Source organism: Zonotrichia albicollis, chromosome 27, assembly GCF_047830755.1.
Source record: "Zonotrichia albicollis isolate bZonAlb1 chromosome 27, bZonAlb1.hap1, whole genome shotgun sequence".
Classification (NCBI taxonomy): Eukaryota; Metazoa; Chordata; class Aves; order Passeriformes; family Passerellidae; genus Zonotrichia; species Zonotrichia albicollis.
In genome coordinates this window covers 7,295,103-7,318,684 of record NC_133845.1, presented here as the reverse complement: position 1 = coordinate 7,318,684, position 23,582 = coordinate 7,295,103, and the positions used below count along the sequence as shown (strand labels likewise).

Below are 23,582 nucleotides of genomic sequence, written 5' to 3'. Positions count from 1 at the left end.
GCTGTGAGCTGGGCTGGAGCACAGGGGCCCCACCTGCCTGCTGGACTTTGCCTTTCTGCAAAGCTGCCAGAAGCTCTCAGAATGTGCAGATCTGTCCCCAAAACCATCACAGGCCCATGATTAACAGGGTGTCTGTGCAGAGGATTTGCTCCTGGCCCCTTAACCAAACCCTACAGTTTTACTCTGTCCATAACATCATTCTACTCCTTATCTGTCCCCAGTTCTACCTCTTATCTGTCCTCAAATCTTCTGCCCCTCTGACACAGGCCAGCTGTGCCCAGGTCTCGTTTTAGCCTTCCATTGCACAGTTTGTGATCCCCACTGGGACAATTTACTTTTGGAGAGGCCAGAATTCCCATTACTGCCCATCCTGCTCTCCTGACAGCAGCATAGGAGGGATCTGACAACAAAAGACAACAGGTATACAGGGCTTGAAAAGAACTTCTCCTAGAAAAAAAACTTGTAAGACTCTGGCTTTGCTTCATGGTCCCAGTTTGTTTTCTGTGGGGCTGTGTTCTTTTCCTCTCCCACATCTCCAGTGCTCCCCCAGCCCCTCACAGTAAATGGGGCTGTAAACGCAGCAATGGGGGTCTGTGGGCGATTCCCAAGCCTGACACATTCTGAGCATGAAGTGCTGTCCCTGCACTCAGTGGAATTCAGTGTGACCCATCCCAGCCCATAGGAGACCCCGTTCTCTCATCCCAAGACCACAGGCACAGGAGGAGGGGATGAACCCTGTTCCTATTTCACAGAAATTAAATTCAGATTTTAAACCTGGGGAGGCTGAGGATTTGAGGTGGCAATAAGGAGTTTGTTTCAGGGAGATGCAAAAGGGGGAAAGCATCCTGCAGGGACATCCCAAGTGCCCCTCTGCCCAGCACCCCCTGCCCGTGGGGCTGTGCAGCTCCCTGAGGACCCAGCCCAGGCACTGGCACATTCCTGCAGCGCTGGGAAAGCCGCTGAGGCTTTGAAATGACAGCCTTGCAGTCATTGGCATGGAAAGGAAAACACAGAGGGCCGGGAGAGGGGAGGGGGGGAGCCAGGGGAGGAGGGAAGAGAGAGGAATGGGGAAAAACAGAGCTCGTGTAATCTGCCTGTTTTTATTTTTATTTTACTTGTTTGTTTTTTTCCCTTTTTTGCAGAAACCACAAACCCCACTGCAAATAGATCAGACTGGAAAACAAACCACTGTGGTTTCAGCTGGGACAAAGAGTGGGATGGGACAGCTGGGGAAGAGGGAGGTGACAGCTTCATCTACACTGTTCCAGCAGGGAGACCTGTCCCAAAAAGGGATCCCTGTTCCCATTAGGGATTCCTGTTCCATTCCAGATCCCTGTCCCATTCAGGATCCCAGTCCCCATTAGGAATTCCTGGCCTATTCAGGATCCCTGTCCCCATTCAGGATCTCTGTCCCCATTCAGGATCGCAGTCCCCATTAGGGATCCCTGTCCCCATTAGGAATTCCTGTCCCATTCAGGATCCCTGTCCCCATTAGGGATCCCTGCCCCATTCCAGATCCCGGTCCCCATTCAGGATCTCAGTCCCCATTCCAGATCCCTGCCCCATTCCAGATTCCTGTTGTCATTCTAGATCCCTGCCCCATTCCAGATTTCTGTCCCCCTTCCAGATCCCTGTCCCCATTCCAGATCTCTGTCCCCATTCCAGATCCCTGTCCCCATTCCAGATCCCTGCCCCATTCCAGATCCCTGTCTCATTCCAGATCCCTGGTGTCATTCCAGATCCCTGTCTCCATCCCAGATCTCTGTCCCCCTTCCAGATCCCTGGCTCCATTCCAGATCCCTGTCCCCATCCCAGATCTGTGTCCGCATTCCAGATCCCTGTCCCCATTCCAGATCTCTGTCCCCATCCCAGATCTGTGTCCGCATTCCAGATCCCTGTCCCTATTCCAGATCCCTGTCCCATTCCAGATCCCTGTCCCCATTCCAGATCCCTGTACCCATTCCAGATCCCTGTCCCCATCCCAGATCCCTGGCCCATCCCAGATCGCTGTCCCCGTTCCCATGGCCCCACAAGCAGCAGCAGGTCTGTCCCTGCTGTCCCTGCTGTCCCTGCCCTGGTGCTGTTGGGGCCTTTCCCCAGCCCCAGCAGCTGTCCCAGCTCCACACCAGGGCTGTTTGCAGGGGGGTTCCCTGGCTGCAATTCCAGTGGATCCCAGTGGGACAGAGCTCTCCCAAGGGCAGGAGAGCAGGGAGGGCTCAGGGCAGGCCCTGCCTTTCCCATCTCCTCCCTGCAGGCAGCTCTGACTCCCCTGCTCCCCTGGGACATCCCTCTGAGGTATTACAGCACAGCCATGTTTGGGGAAACGCTTTGGAAAACCCAAGTTCTGCACTGAGAAAAGCAAACCCTCAGCAACGTCCCGCAACTGAAATGTTAATGGACATTTTGGTTTGTTCAATCCATAAACAGTTCTGTAATGTAACATTAATGGAAATGCCATATGATGATCTGTTAAAGGAAGGCAGCAATTCTTTTTCCAAAAGAAAATTCCTTTTCAAAATAGGGGAACATTTCCTTCCCAAAAAGTAGTGGAACTCACTGAAAATTTTCAGTTTTCTCTGATTTTTTTGGGGGGCCAGATCATTGACTCAAGGGAATCAACTGCTACAAGGGGTTGCTTGATCCAGAGTCATCAGCATGTTTCGGATAAATAAATAGGCCATGATTTAGAGAGATGATCTTCCTTCTTTTCTTCCTCAGGTTTAATTCAGCCTGACAGAGTCTCTCTGCCTCAGTTTTTCCTCTATAAATATGGATTATGGAGCAAAGTGTGGAGATGTATAGGGGCAGCCTTGTGTTGTAGGGTGAGATTCAACCCTGAGTGTGACTTGGCCATAATAAGAAGGGTTAAATATGATAATTAACCCTGCTATTGAAACACTGTATGCACTCAGCTACTGTAAGTTTCCAACTCTTTCTCTCCCCTCAAAAAAAAAAAAAAAAAAAAAAAAAAGAAAAAAAGAAAAATCCAAATGCAGGAAGCTATTTTTATTTCACAAAAATCTCAGCAACGTGAAAGAACCACACCAGCCCTCCTGGCTTCCAGGCCCAGGCTCAAAAGCTGAATGTGTTTAAAGCAAAATGGAAAAGGCAGAGCCAGGGAACCCCTCCAGACTTTTGCAGGTTCCTGCAAAAACAGGATCATTCCCAGGACCTGACATCCAGTGGCTCAAAGAGATCTTACAGAACTGCAGCCAGCCAGTGACAGGAATGGTCTTATCTGTCATTTAAACCACTCAGATTTTACACCAAAACTTGTCATGGGATGGAAATTCAATTAAAAGGCTTGGACTGGGGTTCTCTCCTGGTGTAAATCAGCAAATGGCTACAGTGAAGTGGGGCAAATTTATCCCAGAAAGGATCAGGTCCCTGAGTCTGGTTTAGACTTAAAAGGCCCCATGGAACAAGAGCCCTATGACAAATGTGTGTTCAATACAAAATGGAATTAAAGAGCAGAAAATAAATCATAGATGCTTTCAAGAACTGTCATTCTGCAGCTGTCTGGTTTATGTCCAGAAATTCCCCAGCATGAATGCTCAGTCTATTAGGAGGAAGGTAAAGGATATTAATAATGCTTTGCACTTTCACAGCACCTTTCAAGCGAGGATCTCACAGCTTTGCAAACATTCGCACTCACAGCGCGCCTGGCAAGAAGGTTAAATATCATTTTATTTATTCTCAGGCATAAATGCACTTTCTGCAGGTTTTAGCTGCCTTTTCCAGATGCCCTGCCTTCCCCAGGAGCCAGGCTGTGGGGGCAGGCTGCAGCCCTGCTCTCTGGGCCCTTTGAGCCCTGCTCTCCACTCCCTCACCCCAAATCAGCCCTGGCTGCTCCCTGGCACTCTGTGCTCAGCTCTCCAGACAGCCCCTGTCTCCCCTGGAGCTGCGTCCCCTCCCAGCACCTCTGGGGCATATTTAGTCTGAACAGACTGATAGATATTGCTGGGGGCAGATGGACAGACACACAGACTCCCTTCCCAGGAAACCAGCCTGAAAACCCCCAGGTGGATTCCCACAGCACCATCCCAAATCCTTGAGTGCAGCCCAGAGAGCAAGGCTTCAGGGAGGCTGTGTTTGAGATATGATGTATTAGGGAGCAACCCCTCGCTGATAAACTTCAAAAAATCCCCAAAAAACCCAGCCCTGGTGTTTTATAAATCTGAGAGTTTGGGACAGAGGGGAGGGGAGGGAGGGTTCAGTGAACAATGGGCTCACAGTGCCTGAGCTTCCTGAGCTGCTGGGAAGTGCTGACAGCCCCTTCATCCTGCTCCCTCTGAGGAGCTGTCTCAGCCTGAGTCAGGCAGCACTCTGTGCCACCAGCCTGATGAGGCTTTCCAGGAGAACAGCGAGCCTGGGGTCTGGAACAGCCACATTCCTTAGGCCTTTCTTTTTCTAGGATGGACACAGTGGGGCTGGGTCATTTATGGACTCAATGCTTTATGGCACTGTAGGGGAATCTTATTTGGAATGCCACCCATGCTGGCACTACAGGCAAGACTGGGAAGGGATGGAGAGCCCAGGAATCCCTGGAGCTGGCACTCCAAGGAAATTCAGCAGCTGGAGGGTGGGAAGAGGCTTCTCTAAGCCATGGAGACAGAGCCAGGAAGGGAGACAGGGGGAAGGCAGACCCAGGTGTCCTGGGGGATCCAGACTTGTGATGTGGCCAAGTGGTCACTAGGGGTCTATTTTGTGGCAGCCACTAAATAGGGAGAGAGGAAAAGGAGGCTCAGGTACCTGGAGGTTCAGATTTGCAGCTTTCTCCTTCCCCTTCTCCTGATCCACTTCACTGAAACCCCTAAGTCCAAGTCCTGCCAGGAAACACCCGTGCTGCCCTCCAGGTGAGTCAGGCCACCCCAGAACAGTTCCTCCTGCGTGCCAGGTTTGGGCCATGCACTCTCCATGCACAACACAGGCTGGGTTTTGCAAGGTCCTCCTGCTTCAGGAGGAAGAAAGGTCCCTGGCCTGGTGGCTGGAATTTAAATCAGCTTCCCTAAATGGGGAAAGCAGAGCCAGGTGTCCTGGGGGTGCAGACCTGCCATTAACCCAAGTGGTCCCTTAGGGCCTATTTTGTGGCAGCCCCTTTATGGGGAGAGGGAGAGGAGGGCACAGAGCCCCAGGGCCTCTCCTGCCAGGTGAGGCCGGGACTGGTGGCACCCCCAGTGCCTTGGAAAGCTGCCAGCATGGGAACAAACCCAGCCCCTCTCCTGCTGCCAGCCCAGCCCATGCCAGGCCCAAGTGTGTGCCCAGCCCTCAGCTGCCCCTGAGCCTCCTGGGGACCCCAGTGAGGAGCTCTGGGTGGAGAGCACAAACCCAGGCTGCAGCTCCTGCAGGGCCCAGGGGCCAAACCCACCCCCAGCTGCTCCTCCAAACACCCAGGGCCCTGCTGCACATGGTGGGAGAAACATTGAACTGTGAGGCCAGACAGGCCCTCCCTGGCTCCTGGGACACATTCTGAGTGCTCCACAGGACATTTCTGACTGCCCCAAACAAACTCCCAGGACATTTCTGAGTGCCTCTCACCCAGTGCAACCTCCCAGGTCAGCAGAGCAGCTCCATCTCCCCTCAACACAAAGCTGGGCAGGCTCTGGGCTCTCACCCTCTCTGGGTGTGGGCAGGGATGGGCACAGGGACTGGAGCAGAGCAGGTCTGAGGACTCCTGTGGCCTTTTCCAGAGGCTCTGCCATCACATTTACCCAGCTGCAGGGACATGTGTGTCACACTGAGCCTCAGAACCTCACAGCATCACTTGTCCTGCAAGGAACTGCTGTCAACTTACTATCTCTGCTAATTAAAACAATTAATTAACACATGTGCCTTTGTCACACAAACGTCTTTGTCACTCCTGGCCAGCCTTACTGTGCCTGTTCCCATGGTTACATGACAATTCCCAACCAAGCTCTTTCTTTTCCCCTTCAAGACACAATGTGCTGTTCCTTGAGCAGAGGAACCACCACTCCCAGGTCAGAGGAGGAAATCAGTAATTCTAAATCTCTTCACTAAGAGGAAGCAACTCATTGAGTGCAGAATTATTTCAAAATTACTTCTATTTTACATGATCAGGCAATTTGATTATTTCACAATTGAAAAATATTACCAAGCCATTTTGCATCCGAGTGCACTGTTGGATGATCTCAGAGGCCTTTCAGCCTGAATGATTATGGGATTCTCTGATCTCTGCATTGCTGTTAACCTGTTTCACAGATCCCAAATCCAGGAACAAAACTGGGTTTTGACCTGAAGTCAACTCAAACCAAGTGAAAGGGACTGATTGCTGAATGTAGGTGAGAAATCTGCTGCAGAGATGGATGTGAAGGACAGTTTAGCTTGGGGAGTGCCTGAAAGTAGCTGAGAGCCTGGTTATGAATTGCTGCCTTTATTGAAATACAGATCAGAGGGATCAAACCTTTCTGATTGAACTGCTCTAAATCAGTGATGGACTAAAGCCCTGTGGCTGAAGGCCACTCATTTCCAGAGGCAGACAGGATCTGGATGGTGCAGGAATAGAGCTGGGACTCAGGATTGCTGTCCCCTAAAGCCAGGCTGGACAGGGCTTGGAGCAATCTAGGACACTGGAAGGGGTGGGATGGTGGAAGGGCTGGCACTGGACAGGCTTTAAGGTCCTTCCAAGCCAGCCCATCCTGGGACTGGGATTTGCAGGGTGTGCTCATCACAGGTGGCTCTGTTTGAGCCCTGTCCCTGAGCAGGGCTGCAGGGAGGAGCCCCCAGAGGGCACAGAGCCCAGCTCTGCTCCCCACTCAGCCCCAGGGTCTGTCCCTGCTGCCCCAGGCAGAGGTGACAGCCCCCAGAGGTGCTGGGGCTGCAGAACATCCCCAGCCACAGCGCTGGCACTGCCTGAGCCACGTCTGCCTCAGCCCTGCTGGCCTCACAGACACACAGCACGGAGAAAAGGGGGAAGTAATGGGAAGATTTTTTTTTCCTTGTTGTTGCTTTTTTAATATCAGCAGCAGAAATCCCAATGCACAGTGCACAGAGGCTGAAGAATGTGTCCTGAGAAGCCTTCCCAGAGCCAGCCTGCAAAAGCAGATGCTCTCCAGGCAGCAGAGATGTTCCTGAGCCAGGCAGGGCTGCAGGCACAGCCAAGGCACAGCTGCACCTCCCCTGCACACCTACAGAACCACCCAAACACAGCCAGGAATGTGCCCATAGCACTGTGGGGATGTTACCCCCAGCACAGGGTGTAAAACCAAACCACTGACAGGCTGCAGGTTGCTCTTGTTGAAAAACACACAAATGCAGAAGTAAAAAACCCCAACCCTCACATCCATAGAGAAAAAGGCCACGCACACATGAGAGAAAAGGGAAGACACACATGCACAGCCATGGCAGTCTTACAGCTTTTAAGTCATCATCAGGAAACAAATTAACTCTTGTTTTAGGAAACAGCCCAAGCACTTCCAAGGCTTTGGGAGGGAGAGCCTGGCACCGCAGCAAACGTGTGACCCCCCCCAGCACAAAAACACTCCTTGCACTGCACTCCAGGCAAAATAATAATGGCTCTTTTGCTGGGGGAAAGGAAGGATAATGGTTACTTAGAAAGTGCTCCAGACAAGCTGTCAGGTTGAATTCAGAGAACTGGAGTCTACTCTGGGACAGCGCTGGCTCGGGGTGATCCCTTGTGAGTTGGGTTTCCTGCCTGCTACAGCTTAAAGACAACGATTCTTTGTTTCCAGTTTTTCTGGTGAAAAAACACACGCCTGCCTCCGAAGAGGGTCAGGGAGAAAGCAGACAAAACACTAACTCTGGAATTTCAAAGGAAAACAATTAAAAAAAAAGAAAGTATAAAAAGCAAAATCCAAGCGCGCTGGCTACTGTCTCCCCTGAACTCATAAATCCCCGCCTGGCCACACAGCCAAAATGAAAGGAGAGCTAAAAAAGCCTCCCCTTTTTCTGCTGCCGAGCTAAAAATGGGATATTTCATCACCAGGCACACAAATATCATAGAGAAATGTTTTAGCAAGTACAGACAATTAGGAGAGCACAAAGCTGCAGCTGCTTTTCCTCTGCCACAGCTGAACTGGGGAGTTTAAAACCTTTGCTGTGGAAAGGAACTGCACTGACACACTCAGAGGAGAGTTTATTGGACGTGGTCAATATTTTTCACTACAACCTTTTAGATCTGAAAAATGGCCTTTTCAGGAGAAGGGGTTTATGCAGGAATTTGAGAGGTTTTCCTGTGGGAACTGTGCTTATGCAACCTCATTCCCTGCAGTCTCTGTCCCCCTCTCCCCAGTCCCCCCAAATCTGAACCTGTTACCCCAAATTGTCACTCAGTTTGACAAGTGGGAGGGAAGAGTTTTGAGGAGTTCCTGCCAGTTTAAAGGGAACAGAGGCTGCAGCCCTGATGGGGAGAAAAGCAGCTGCATGGACCCATATTTTGTGAGGTACCAGGGAGTTGGAGTGAGAGAGATTTTAATTGATGCTCCAACACCAGGAATCTCTCTCTTAGGGCCTCACAATGAACATTGGTACAAAGCCCCAGGAAATCACACTGGATTTCAGAGTTCACTGATTTATTTATCCTCTTAAATTTGCCAACAGCCCCACCAAACACACACCTTGTACCCAAACATCCTCATTGTTCACTCAACAGCTTCTATGATCATAAATATGGGATAGCCACAGAACAAACCCTTAAAATTCCCCCCTCCATCCCTGTTCATGTATTCACACAGAGATTTCTTTCCTCTTTGAAAGGTACCACATCCCTTTTCCCTGTGCTCTGCTGGAGTTTCAGTTGGATTGCTGAGACTTTGGGTTGGTTTGTCACTGTTCTCAGCCAAATCTGGAAGGCTCAAGGAGGATCAAATCCCTCTCTGCAACTCCTTGCCAGGAGCCGGGGGGGGTGGGGTTTCTCCCAGGAACAGCTACAGGACAGGAGGAAATGTTCTCAGGCTGTGCCAGGGGAGGCTCAGGCTGCAATTTCCTCATGGAAATGTTGTTAAACACTGGGAGGAGCTGCCCAAGGAGGGCTGGAGTCCCCAGCCCTGGAGGTGTCCAAGGAACACCTGGAGGTGGCACTCAGTGCCCTGGGCTGGGGACAAGGTGAAGATTGTTCACAGGTTGGATTTGATGGTCTGGGAGGGCTTTTCCAATTTAAATGACTCTGGGATCTGTTACCTTGGGCTGTGCAGAGCACAGACCTGTGTGAATGCACCTTTTGCACCAAGATCCTGAATGACCTGGAGACAAAGAGCCCCAGGAACCTCTGTGGTTAATTGTCACCTGTGATACTGAGCCTCCCCTCAGCCCCTCTGCCACCTCCCTGCACAAACACCACTTCCCTGGGACCAGCAGTGTTGGAGCTGGGGGTGCTCAGCCTGGAGAAATGGAAACTCAGGTCTGTCCTCATCTCTCTGCAGCTCCTGAAAGGTGCCTGTGCTCAGCTGGGGCTGGGCTCTTTCTCCAGCAGCACTGACACAACCAGAGCACACAGCCTCGAGCTGCACCAAGGGAAATACAGGTTGGATATCAGGAAAATGTTTTTAACAGAAAGGTGATAAAGTTCTGGAATGGCTGCCCAGAGAGGTGGTGGAGTCACCATCCCTGGGTGTGTTTAACAAAGCCTGGATGTGGCACTGGGTTTAGTTGGGGTGTTGGGGCTGGGTTGGACTCAAGTCTTGAAGGTCTCTTCCAACCTGGTGATTCTGTGAATTGAATTCTGTGAATTGGAAAGCACCACACATCCCAGCCCAGGCATTCCCACAGGCTGCATGGCCACGGGGAACTTCACACATCCACAGGGAACTTCACACATCCACACACCAGGGCTCTGCCTCGCTGGGAGCCCCCAGCTCTGCCCTGGCCTCAGCTCCTGCACAGCATTCTGCTCCAGTCTTAAACACAGGAATTACACAGGCCCCGACACACTAAAAACTTTAAAACTGTGCTGGAGCGAGGCCAGAGAGCTCAGAGCCCTTTGGGGACGTGGCCCTTTGGCCTCCCAATGTTGTTGTATGTGAATATTCTTTCCATTTCCCTGTGGAAAGCTGCTCAAATGACACCGTTCTGCAGGAGAGCAGTTTAAGGTCTCCCCGGGCTGGGGCAGATCTGTGGGCTCAGATTCCTGTCCCTGTCTCCAGTACCCACAGCAGATCACTCATTTCTCCAAACAGCCCCAGAAAATGACCCAGACCATGTCTGCAGTGGGAGGGGGACACAGCTCTTTCCATTCAGCCATGAGAGCAACCTCATTTCATTTCCCAGAAAATTGCTCTCCAGCCAAAAACCACTGGTGATTTTCATTAGAGCCATTTACTCCTCTGAGGCAGCTGAAGACAATTTGTCCCAGTGACGCTCAGTCCCATCCTTTGGAGTGTTTATGAGGCTGGGAAGGGAGCAGTGAGGCAGCAGGAGCCTTGGAACAGGACAAGGATTTACCTGTCTGCTCTGAGAACACTCAGCTGCTCTGGGCCCCACTGTGGGACTTCAGGATCTGCTGTGAAGATCCCCAAAATTCCTGCTGCAGAGTTCTGCCCCAAAGCAGAGCTGCAGCTCCTGTTTGCAGAGCTGGCACTGCAGGGAGTGAGGGGGCAGCAAGAAGAAGGGAAAAAGGGAGTCAGGTCTGCAGCTGCAGCCAGGGCACCAAAGGCAGCCCAGGGACAGCACTGGGACAGGGCCAGACTCCCTGAGCTCCTGGGACATGGTCCTGGGGGAGGCAGCAGAGCCTGGGCTGCATCTGGAACATCTGCAGATGTCTGTGCTGCAGCTGCACTTTTTTATTTTTTGACCTGTGGGTTCTTTTTTCCAGCCGTGGATGGAACATGTTGTGCAAAGCACAGTGTCAATGTATGCAAAGGGCTCCTGTCTCTCCCTGCAATCCGCACAAGCAGCTTATTTGAACTAGTTATGTAGAAAAGATACAGGAGGAGTGAAGAAAATGGTATTTTTTTCCTATCTTTGGCATGGTTGGTACTATTTCATCACCTGCTTTTGAATCCTCAAGGGAAGGTGGTCAGAAAAACTCATCTGTTTTTATTCACAGACACAGAGAGGAGAAATATTTACAGGATTGGTAGATTCCAGATGCACTGGCATGAAGAAAACTGCTTAATCTTTTGAGAAGTAAAAAAAATCATTTAAAAAATATTAATTTTTCACATGAAATTCCTTTTCCAAAAGAATATCATGTTTTGGAGTGAGAATATCATCTTGAAGTGAGCCCATTAGAAAGGAAACAAGGAAAATCCTGTTTCCTAAAAAAACCAGCCTGAGGAATTCCAAGTCCAGTTTTATGAGCATCATGAGTCTCTGCTGTGCTATTGGATGAGCCACTTCACTCTGCTCTCCCAGCCCCTTATCTGCCAGCCTGTCCTGCTCTCCTGTCCCTTTTCCTTATCTCAGTAACCTCAGCCAGCTGCAGGGGCTTGGAGTGGGGCAGTTTGTGCTGCACCAACGCCCAGTGCGGAAGAAATGATGGAATTTATGCCCTATAGGGAGAAATGGGGGAGGAATAGATGGGATTTCAACATTTCTACGTAGTTCTTAATTTTTATTTGCCTCTCTCCAGGGCGTGCTTGGTCCTTTATTGACACATGATGAAAGTTCCATGTGAAGCTGAGGGCTCCACGCTGACAGCAGTGAGCCCAGAGCTCTGTCAGCTGCACTACAGAGACACCCTGGAGGCCACTAAAAATGCAGGGGGAGGGACACTTTCCCCTCAAGTTTCTTTCAGTCTGAGTGACTCAAGGCCCAGGTCTCAAAATGTTTAAAATTTCAGAGGAGTGCAGTTCTACACGGAGATTTTTCTCTTGAAGAACAAAAAAAAAAAAAATCAGACTTTTCTTGGCTTTATTTTTAGCAACTGCCTGGCCTGAAACAGAATGAGCAGAGGTTTGGGTGTAAGGGAAAATTGTGAAGGAGCACATGTCCCTACTTCATTCCCACTATATCCCTACTACACAGTGCAAGCCCAGCTCGGATGAACTTTAAATAGATTATTGTTAATGTCACAGCAGCAGTCAGAGCACAGCCTGAGTGGCTCTGTCCCTGTATTGCCCCTGTTTTACCAGCTGGTGCTGCCTCAGAGGACAGAACAGTGCCAGGAGCTGCAGTGGATTTTCCTGCTGGACAGAAGGAGCTGCTGGAGGAGCAGCCCTGACCTCGTGCCCAGCTCTAAAGCAGATCTTGTGGGTGAAATGCAGGGAGAGAGGAGGGCTCTGAGAGCACAGAAAGGAGGCAGCCAGAGCCTCCCTGCAGGAGCTGTTAAATGTGGCTCTGTTTGCCGCAGCCCCTCAGTGCAATGGAGGTTTTGTCTCTCCTTCTGCCTTTCCCAGTGTTCTTTTAATCCAGACTTGTGGCTTGTCCATGCAGCCACGTTCTCCTCAAGAGCAGAGAGGCATTTGTGACAGTCAGGGAGCTGGCACAGGGACAGGCTGGCAGAAACTTCTCCAAGGGGGAGCTGAACAGAGCCCAGGGAACAAATCCAATGTTCCTGCAGCAGCACAACGGGAAAGGTAAACCCCATTACAGGCTCCTGTCCCTACCCAGGAGTTAGAGAGCACAGAGTGAATTTTTGCTCTTTATCACTCTACTTGGGGGTGTAAATTCACCCAAATATTCACTGTATCAATTCAACTTCTCTGTGGAGGTAAGGGATGTGCTTCATCCTACCCCTGCCCATGGTCATGGACTGAACCAGGTGATCCTTAAGGTCCCTTCCAACCATTCTGGAATTCTGTGATCACACCAATATTCACAACTTTTTCCTGACTGAGAGTCCAGTTTGTCAATAAAAATAAGAACAAGAAGCAGGGCTGGAGCTGCAGAGAAAAACCTAAAACACCTGACTGAAGGACCCACAAACATCTCCAAAGCCTGAAGGAGCCTCAAGAGGGTTATTAACTTTTAGACTCCAGGGTTTCTAAGCTTAGCCACATGGTCAGAATTTCTACTAGATAAAAAAGAAAAATTGAAATAAAAAAGAAAATCAAACTAGTCCAAAATGAAAGTGTCAAAAAGATACATTTTGTCTTCCTTGCTGGTTGAAATGACCTACAGATCCATGGATGGGTTTGGAATACCTGAGTGCCCTTCACATTAGTGAAATTCATTTTGAGATTTGATCCTTTCAACTGTGAACTCAGAGGAAAACAGAGTCTCAGCCTTGCTGTCTGTGTGAGATTCCAGACCGTTCACATCAGGAACAGAAAATGTGCCAGCAGTTCACCAGCTCAGCAAAACACCCGTGTGACAGTGACACCTTTGGTGCCACGGTGCTGGCTGGGCAAGCAGAGATGGCATTTCCAGCCTGGGTGGGGCTGCACAGTGAGAATTATTCCTTTTTAACTGTGCTGGGAATGCAGAGTGGAGCAGAACATTTTCTGCCAAGGATATTATTAACAAGGTCTGGTTTTAACCCAATCAAACCCAGGACATTTATAAGCAAGACACTGACCTTCTTTGGTGGCAAGACGTGAGGAGTCTGTGTGGGATGGAGTGTTGTAGACCAGCAGTGAGCTACCTGCAAGGCAAAGAAAGGGAGTTAGAGCAGTCTGGGCACGGGGAGCCATCAGGGCAAGTAGGAAATGTTGTTAATGGCATAAAAAAAAAGCTAATTTTGCTGTTAATTAGGCACACACTTTCTGTGAAACTCATCTAAAAGCTTGGTAGCTGCAGGGCACATGTGTGCTGCTGTTTCCTCATTTGCAAAAAATAAAGATATTTGTCTCCCTCACTGAGTGCCTTGATGTCCCCCATTAAAAACTGATCTTAAGGGGTGAGGTTGTACAGGTACAGGATCTATCCCAGCACAGCCTCCAGAAGAGCCTGTGGCACAGTTTGTGTGACAGGACAAGGAACAAGCTTTTCCCTCTCTGGCTGTGATAGAGAAATTTTCTGTTTGAGGAACAGGCAGGAGAAAAGACACAAACTGCACTGTCAGGACCTTTTTGGCCATTTTTAGAGTGTCACATGCTTGGTCTGGGGCCAGCAGCTGCACAACTCTCACTGGGATTCCAGCATCTCCCTGCTCTGGGGAATCTGGGAGCAGCTCCCTTGCTTCAGAGAGGCCTTTCCAGCCCCACATGACACACAAGTGCAGCACAGAAAGATCCTGTTGGAAGGGTCTCTGTTCTGCACAGTCTGTGGGGGAAATGTTCCTTTGTAAGCATTTCCCTCTGGTTCTCTGTAAACTCCTGGAAATGGAGGAGGAGATCCTGGGAGCGCAGGGAAGCCAGCATGAAATGCACATTTCATGGCTGTCTGGTTAAGTGTGCTCACATCACCCCTGGGCTCACCCTCCTGCAGCCCTTGGAGCAGTGACAGCCCTGACAGGGCACAGGGTCCTGTTTGTGCTGAGGCTGTGGCTGGAGCAGCACCGATGCTGCCCTGAGTGCTTTTCCACTCTGCAGATCCCCCCATGAAGGGGATCCTGCCCCTGAGCATCCCCTCAGCAGGGCAGGAACCCTCTCAGCAGCTGGGCAGGATTTGGGGCTGAGCCCTGCACGTCCCTCTGGTGCACAGGGTCCCAAAAGACCCCAGCTGCTCCTCAGTGCTCTCAGAGTGTCTGTCACAGACATCTTTTGTGAAAAATCCTTTCTTGGGATTTTTCTCCCTTCTGAGAAGCTGTGGCCTCAGCAACAAGATGTAAACAATGGTTATCTGCTGCTGTGGAATACAACAGGTGGATCCGTGATTGGTCTCCCGTGGATGTTTGGATTTACTGACCACTCATGGCAGAGCTGCTCTTGCTCTCTTCAGAGACACAGATCTTTGTTATTCATTCCTTTTCTATTCTTAGCTTAGGTAGCCTTCTGAGAACTTCCATTCTTTTTAGTATAGTTATAATGTAGTATATATATCATAAAATAATAAATCAAGCCTTCTGAACATGGAATCAACATTCTTGCCTCTCTCTCACCCTGAAACCCCTTGTGACCACCGTCACAAGTGTCTCTCCTGTGAGAGCTGAGGTTTGGGCAGGTCCCTGGCAGATCTGAGAGCCTTTGCAGGTGCTGGGTGCTGCTGGCCCTGTGCTGCAGCACATTTCTGTCCTCCCCAAGGCAAACAAAGCCAGAGGCTGCACAAGCCAGCAGGACACAGAGGCAGGAGGCGCTGGGAAACAAAGCTGCTTGCAGGGAGGGGAGGAGGGATGGTACCACATGCTGCAAGTCAGGGGATGCTTCCAGAGAGCAGGATGGATGGTGAACGAGGAGGTAAAGAGTTCAGAGGGATCCCAAGGGCACCCTGGCTCTGAAAGCTGCCAATGGCCAAAGGAATTGGCTGGAATAGTTAGAGAGATTGGCTGCTGGAGGAATTGAAACAACTCTGTCCACGTAACTCATGTTTTCATCGGATGGTTTCTGGCTTTGGCATTTCTTTCTTGAATATCTGTGGGGAAACTCCTGTCCACCACTCTCTCCTTTTCAGGTTATTTAAAGCAATACTGAGTGCAACGCCCAGCCCAGCTTCCCCCTGCCAGACAGGGAAGTGCTGGGGAATTCAGAAACGTGGTTTTCTATGACTAAATGGGCTGCAAATGAGCGGCTGGGGCGGTGGGGGTGGGGTGATGAATAGCACTGAGCGAGCAGGATCAACCTACAGCTACTTTAGGGTAAAAAATGCAGCCCAAGCCACTGGAAAGGAGCGGCGCCTCCCCCGGTTTAATTGCTCAAAGTTCTCACCTTTGCCCGGCAGTCTGAGGTTTCTGGTGGGAACACCACAGAGAGGGAAATGTGTTTCCTATTAAGGGTTTCAATGGAGGAGGGAAAGGGAGAAAGGCAGAGACCCAGATCAGGACAGAGGGAAGCAGACAGACAGACGGACACAAGCCAGGCTGCTCCTCCCTCGCTCCTTCGGGGGCAGAGCTTTGGGTAATGAATTTTCATTTTTGTTCCATTCCCCTCGCTGGGTGAGTAACACCAAGGATGGATCAGCTCTCTGCTATGGTTAATGCAGTGAGGGCTGTTCTCCCATAATTAATGTTTAAACTCATTATTTTATGGCACCCCCCACCCTTCCCTTTCTTTGATTTCCCTTGCATTCATTACAAAAAAGATGGAGAAGGACAGGAAAGCAGGAGAGTTTTTCCCCATAAACCCTTCCCTCCCACGAGGCAGCTCATCCTTCAGAGAGACAGGAATATCTTGGTTCCACAGTCTCAGGTTTATTCAATTTGAGAGTCTTTTTTACCCTCACCTTCCCCAGACCCTGCATGGCTCCTGCTGGAATCCAGGTCCTGCTGCACTTGGCAGGATGGTTTTGTTGGGCATTAATGCATGGCTCAAAACCACTGAACAGTTTTCTACTTCTCACCACAGCCTCATTCCTTCCCTTTTAGGCTCTTCCCCTTTGTGCCACCACCAAGGAGGGAAAGGATGGAGGTGGCAGCTCAGCTTCTTTTGATCTTCATCCCAAACACAGCATGGATGCATCCAAAGCTCCCTTTCCCTGCCCAACAGCTGCCTGGAGAGGATTCACCAGGCAGAATGTGCTGCAGAAAGATCAGTCTGGAGCCCCAAAGTGTGTGGGGATGAGCAAAAGGAAGGCAAATCAAGGCATGGCTTGATGATTTTGGAGAGGGAACTAAAAGGAACATGCAAAGAAAGATGGTTGTTTGAGGGGGTGGGCAGGGAGTTCCCTGAAAGAGCCACTGGGGTGTTTTGGGAAGCTCCAAAGGATGGAGAGTGCTGCAGGACTGGGCCCTGCACTCTGAAATCTCCTGAGGATCACAGAGGCTCTGGAGTTCCTGCCAGCTTCCATGGCTTGTGGCAACGAGAAACAACTGCACCATTCTGAGCCAGGCCTAAGCCAGAGACTAAAGGTGCTGTGGGATGAGTTTGGGTTACTCCTGACTGCATTACACAGCTCACCTTGAACCTTCCACTGCTAAAACTGAGACTGAGCTTTTGTTGAGGTCATAGAGATGTTGCTGGTTTATTTGTTCAGTCTGGACTTATTTGTGCCAAAATAATGTATTTCATAGGCAGCTTTAAGGAAGTTTTCATCCTGATTAGGAGTGTAAAATGCTGAGAACCTTCTGGGAAAGCTCATTTTCAGGGGGTCTCCTTGTCGGGTGAGCAAACAGCTCAGGAAGTTCAGACCAGCTTTGTTTCTTGGAAAACAAACCTCAAAGTTGAGGTTTCATAAATCATCACATATCCAGCTTAACATCCCGAGACCACAAACACCTTTAGAGAGCCTGGGCAGAGGCAATCCAGCCTGTAGGGCTGCACTGCCCCCAAATCCTCCTGTGTTGGCGGCCATCAGCAGTTCCCTACCCTGAGCAGGCAATGTCTGTGGGACAAACACCCTTCCAAAAGGGGAAAACTTGTGAAAATGAAAGCCCAAATCCCCATGGCACTGAGCTCCAGGCTCAGCACTGAACATCCACTGGAAGCTGGTCTGGAAAAGCCATCAGCTCCTCTGGAAGGGGTTTCTGCATGAGGGAGGCACAAGCACTGCCCAGAGCAGCCTGTCCTCGGGCTGGGAGCAGCTGCAGGGAAGCAGGAATGCTCTGCCCAGCTCCAGCAGCCAGGAGCTGCTCTGAGGAGCACATCTGGGATCAGCACACACACATCCATCCTCCTAAAGCGGCCTGGACTGGCACTGAATTCCCTGTGAAATAAGAGTCAGCAGTCTGCCTGAGTCCAGCAAAGTTCCTCGGGTTTTGCAGTGGCTTAAAAGCACAGAAATCACTGCAGGCACTGCCCTGGCAGGACAGGATGTTCTGATGATGATTATTGCAGCAGGGCTGCAGTGCTGGGCACAGGCAGCACTGTGAGGCACAGCCCCTGCTCCACAGACCCCATCCTGTGGTGGTGAGGAATGCCACGGCTGACTCTCACAATTAAAAGGCAAATGTTAAGTATATGCTAAGAGAAGTTCTATCGATGTATGGTTATGTTTTACCCCCCTTGCATTGTTACCAGGGGGTGGTCTGGGTTTGGGACGTTTGGGAGGGTTGGCTTGTTAACATGGTAACAGCTGACCTCCAAAGTGCAAGAAAGGATCTCCTCAAGGTGTCAGGAAGTGATCCCCACCACTGGACAGTGAAGAAGGAGTTGATGGACAGAACTTTGGGAGGGCTAAAGGGTTAAAAGGCAAAACCTCCATTGTGTGGATGAGCACATGGTAGGAAAAATCCTCTGCTCCCAGCATCATAATATTTTCTCTATTCAGTCTTCAGTTGTATTTTTTTTATAAGGTTTTAACAAACCTTCTAAACTTTTGGAAGTGGGTATCTGTTGTGGTGTGTTTTTAGCTTCCGGGTCCCTTTCTCAGGTGTGCCAAAATTCCCTTCTCCCTTCCCCCTCGCCCCTTGCTGAGTGTGCCCTGTCAATCAGGCTAACATACCAGCAAGGCGTCGTGTGGTTGGTCAAATTCAAAAGATGCCCCTATGCCCAGAGGTCATTGGCCTGTCTAAGTGTCATCCTCCCTTGAGACCCTGCCCCTTTCACCTGGTTGGTAGCTCACCTGTCCCCTCCCCTTCCCCTGTGCCGGAGCTTAAAAGGTTAATCAGACCATGCGGCCGGCATTCTGTTGGAGCAGTTGCCCCGGTTCAGACCTCTGTAACCATGGAATAAACATCTGGACATTAAACCCTCCAGCAGAACCCTCTCCTTTTTCTCTTCACCATCGCCAGAAGCTCGCTCTCCTGAGGTAAACGGAGTTCCTGACAAGCCTGAACTTGTTCAGTGCCCTGCTGCAATCTCCAGCAGCCGAGGTATCTCTGGGGTAAAGCACCACAGAAGCCGCCTTTGGCTCAGCAGCGAGGGTCACACTGACCCAGGCACAATCTAACTGGTAATATTGGGATACCTATTCCAATAGGTATCATTCCTCACAATCCCAATGGAGGAGTCCAGAGAGAAGGCAGGATGGCTGGTGCTACCTTACAGACAGCAAAACCTCCTCATTTCAGGTGTTTAAAGGCAAGGTGTGACCTAGGGACTGCTGTCCTGAATGTCAGCTTGCCCTGGTGCTGCCTTGCTGGCCATGGAGCCCAGTGTGACCAGACCTCAGTGCCCAAGGGATCAAGCAGGAAGCTGCTCCTGAGCAAATGAGCAGCAGCAGGTGGTAAAAGTGGCCACTGAACCCAGGCTTTGGGGCTCATGCCATGAGATCAACCATGCAATTCCCCTGATGCTGCCTTTGGTCAGCCCAAACAACAGGACACAAACACTGGGGATGATCCTGGAGATGCCACCTGGAGAATTCCACTGCCAAGCCTTCCAAATCCATCCTGCTCGTGTTTTGAACCCATCCAACTCAATTTCTCTGACAATTCTCAAACCTTATCAATAACACAGCTCAAGTGTCTCATTTGGGTGTTTATCTTGTGGGAATTGAGAAATGTTTCCGGTTCCAAAGTGCCCGATTTCCCCAGCCCCAGGCAGCAGGTTTGGTCTGCAAAAAACTGCCTTCCCATTTCCCAGGAAACTGTCTAATTCCACAGGCAATCCTTGAAAGCTTCCTGTGGACTAGCAGCTCTTTTCTGATGAAACAGAATGAAATTTGCCAATGATTTTGGATGGGAAATTATTTTATTGTCCAGTCACAAGGGACAACTGCTCAAATCCGACAGTTTGGTTTTTTTGTTGTGAATCATTTCCTTGGCTCGACTTCTCAAGAAAAATAAAGGTGGGGCTTCCAGAGGCACCCATCTGTGATCTAACTTCTGTGCCACTGGAATCTGTTAAACTCCCACTGATTTTGGGCAGGGAGAGATCAACTTTGAAGAAACACCCTAAATTCTGTATCTGCTTCACTGGCTAGAGGAGACATCTTCAGCTGCCTTTTCATCACAATTGGATTTTCTAGTGGACAAAATACACTTTTGCCTTTCTCTCCCCTCCCTTCCACCTTGATTTATGGCACCTTCTCCTGATTTTTGAGTGCTTAAATAATGATAGTCCTATAAAAACTGTTTCACTGGGAAAAACAGCAGAGCATGTGGGGCCCAGCTCTGGTCCTCTGCCTCATCAGAGCACCATTACCCTCAGCACACTTTTGTGAGGAAAGGAAATGCTTTTAGCTCCATTTACAGGTGAAGAGGAGACATTTGGAAGCTGTGGGTGTGATCATCATTGCACAGAAGTCTTGGAAAAGCTGAAATCTAAGACTCCCAGCATCAGGTGCATGTGCCATCCCTAAGGTGATCATTCCTGTTTGGGTGCTGGGATAACACTTTTCCAGATTGCTCACAGCTCCTGGGTTTGGGGCTTAATAGAGCAAAAAGAGGGATTGGATCCATCCCATACTCAGTGTGGGGCAGAAAGGAGCAATAAAGAGCTTCCATAATCTTTCTCTCACAGTCCTGGGTAATTTGCACAACATCTGTGCCAGCACACTCACATATGGGGAATCACTCTTGGGTTTTGAACTCTCTCCAACAAACCTGGGCCTGCAGGAGCACAAGAAAGCTCCAGCCTGGCCAGTTGTGGGTCCTGTTCATGGGGAGGGCACAGCCCTCTGACTGCAGAGCTATGGAATTGTTTGCCTGAGACCAATCAGTTAATGTCAGGCTTAATCTCCATGGCAAATTGTGTATTTTTATCACATAGCCACAGATGTTGTTATCTGTGAGACTTATCTAATCTCCTCCAGAGCCCTGCTCAGTTCTTCACCTCCCTGATAGCACCAGTAGCTCCATCTGTGGTCATCTGAACTTTCCAAGCCCATTTTACTCCTTTTACTCCATGTTTCCCTGCTTGCTCTCTCTGTTTGCCTTTCTCTGCTCATTTCCCTGGGAGGGAGGAGGAGCCCTGGGAGTTCACCCGGGGCAGGGGCTGGGGTGGGCAGGGCAATACTCACTTTCCCTGAGGTAACTGAGGTGAGACAGCAGAACTTCTGTGTTGTAGGGGGAGGTGGTGCGCAGGAAGTCGTCCTTGTTCATTTTGCAGAGCTCCTTGCCGTCCATGTTCTGGAAGATGGTGGTGTCGATCTCCATCAAGCCGTACTCCTTGATTGCCCACTCCAGCCACTGGCGCACGTGCTCCTGGGTCCAGAGGGTGGGATCTGCCAGGGGAGAGCACAGGATGGGCACACACACACACCTCAGAGCCCCTGCAGCCCTGCCACAGCACCAGACACTGTGTCACAGGCAGAGATACTGAATTTACTGACCCCCCTTGCCAGGATGAACAGGCACGGTGCTGGAGCAGGCTCAGCATGGACAGCCTTGCCTGGTCACTGCTGCCCAAAGCTCCCTCCTCTGCTTGGAACAGCCCTGGTGACATTTGAGTTTTCTCTGGAAAAAAGCTTCCTGAAGGATGCTGAGCCCTTTGAGAGGGAGCTCCTGTCCCAGTGCGGCTCTGCAAGGCTGCGCAGGGACGTCAGGGCTGTGCGAGTCCCACCAGGGGCATTAGGGAGCCCACAGCTGGCACGAGAAACCCTGAGCATGGGGTGGTCATGGTCAGCAAAGGGACTCAGAAAGCAAAATAAAAATAAAAAGTAAAAAAAAAAAGAAAAATTAAAAATAAAATAAAAACCAAAATAAAATCAAATAATAAATTAAAAAATAAAAATAAAAAAGAAAAAATAAAAAATAAAAAAATAAAAAATAAAAAACCAAAATAAAATAAAATCAAAATTAAATAATAAAATAAAACCCAAAATTAAATTAAATTAGATTAAATTAAAAATGAAAAACAAAATAAAACCAAAATAAAATAAAATAAAATTTAAAAAAACCCAAAATAAAATAAAATAAACAAAAACTAACCTAAACTAAACTAAAATATAATATAATAAAATAAACCCCAAAATAAAATAAAATAAAATAAAATTTTAAAAATAGAAAATGAAATAAAACCAAAATAAACTAAAACAATAAAATACAATAAAATAAAATATAAAAAATAAAATAAAACCTAAAATTAAATAAATAAAATAAAATAAAATAAAATAATAAAATAAAATAAAATAAAATAAAATAAAATAAAATAAAATAAAATAAAATAAAATAAAATAAAATAAGATGGTGTGTCTAGAACAGAGCAGCTTGCCCTGGGTGTGAGTGGGAGTTGTTCACCCCGGGCAGGAGCACAGTCCTGCCGGCCCTGTCCCTGTAAGCAGCCAGCTGTGCGAGGGCTGCTGCAGTTTGTCTGTCTGTCTGTCTGGTCCAGCAGAGCTCCAGCTGTGGGCCCGTTATTGCTGCTGCTGACGTAGGAGCTGCTCCAGCCCGGCTGGAGCTCAGCCCCGTGGAGATGAGTGGTTCAAAACAGCAATGAGCCTTTGAATTCTGCAAAGGGCATTAGATCAGAGGGCCCAGCAAGAGCTGGTGCCACAGAGCTTGACAGCCTTTGCAGAGCATATCAGCATTCTCAGATGTTTCCTGTGCTGCTGCTCCCCACGGATCACTTTCCAAGCTGGAGCTGCACATTCATGTTCTGCTGCAGCTGCTCAGCATTGCAGAGGAGCTCAGACTCTGGAGATGTCTGATGTGTCATGAGCAGCTGGCCCAGCTCTGAGACAGAGCTCAGACACTCAGATCCCAGGGAGCTGAGAACATGGATCAGGAGCATGCCCAGGGCTCTCTCTGGGGGTGCTCTGGGCAGAACAAGAAATGCCTGTGCCTGGATTTAGGGGGTGTGAAGCAACGCCTCAGCCCAGGGCTGCACACTGGGTGCCCAGGCTGAGGGCAGCCCTGGGCACAAAAGGTCGGGAGGTGCCCACACCTGGCATTGCTGGGCACCTGAGCCCTGCAATAACAGCACCAAGCAGGGAGCTGAGACCAAGGGAACTGAAATGTACCTGAGACCTTTCCCCACTGAATCCCCAGAAAACCTGGGCTGCTGAAAGCTGAATTCAGAACAAGGAATTTAGAACCCCACACCTTTGCAAGTCTGCTCTGAGAAGGACAGATGGATTTTCTGGATTTTCTTCAGGTTTTGGCAATAGTTAATTGAAATTCTGCTTTCTAAGCATTGGCCAAGTGCTGCAAATTTTACAATGAAAGTATTCAAGGGAGGATTCTTTTTTTTTTTTTAATTGAAAGACTTATTTGTTTTGAGTTTTGAAAACAACCCAACATCTAGAGGGCATAGTGAATTTGTGGCCTCCCTTGAAACACTGTAAAAGACATTGAATGGTGTCTGAAAATCTGCCTTCTTGAAACATGGCTTAGAGCTCGTTATTACTATTATTGTAAGCCTAATGTGACATTATTCTTGCTTATCTTCGCCTTAATGCGCTATAAATCTCCATTCTGGATTAAATTAAAATATCCAAATGCCTTTCTTAGATGACTTGGCCTCCTCTCCGGCAGCCAGAGATCTGGGATGATGTTCATTATTGTCTTCCAAAGTCTGGTAAATCTCTGCTCTTTCACAAGGATCTCAAGGGTTTGATTTGTGAATGGTCATAAGAGGAGGAAAAGTCCTTTTCTTCACTTTCCTTCAAAGAGGAGATTCCAAATTTTCTCTTCCACTGGGGGCACTGAAAGTAATTTCCCCTTTTTCAACAATGCTAAACTTCAGCTCACCCTTGGTTTTTTTAAATACATAGAATAAGTGCTGCCCCTGGAACATTTTTAATTCCACAGGGACTGGTTGGTGCCAGCTGCACCTTTCGAGGCAGGGTGACACTGGACAAACTGTGCTGCT

General features: G+C 49.2%; 1 protein-coding gene across 4 annotated transcripts in view; it reads right to left on the bottom strand.

Annotated features, from left to right (window-relative positions):
* Positions 1-23,582, bottom strand: part of FLI1 (Fli-1 proto-oncogene, ETS transcription factor) — a 91,350-nt gene that overhangs the window by 6,232 nt on the left and 61,536 nt on the right. For all 4 annotated transcript variants that reach the window (XM_074559428.1, XM_074559429.1, XM_074559431.1 and 1 more), the window contains 2 exons: positions 20,791-20,994; positions 13,433-13,498 (listed from right to left, as the gene is read on the bottom strand). In XM_074559428.1, coding sequence (XP_074415529.1) covers positions 13,433-13,498; positions 20,791-20,994 — 270 coding nt within the window. The remainder of the gene's footprint in view (positions 1-13,432; positions 13,499-20,790; positions 20,995-23,582) is intronic.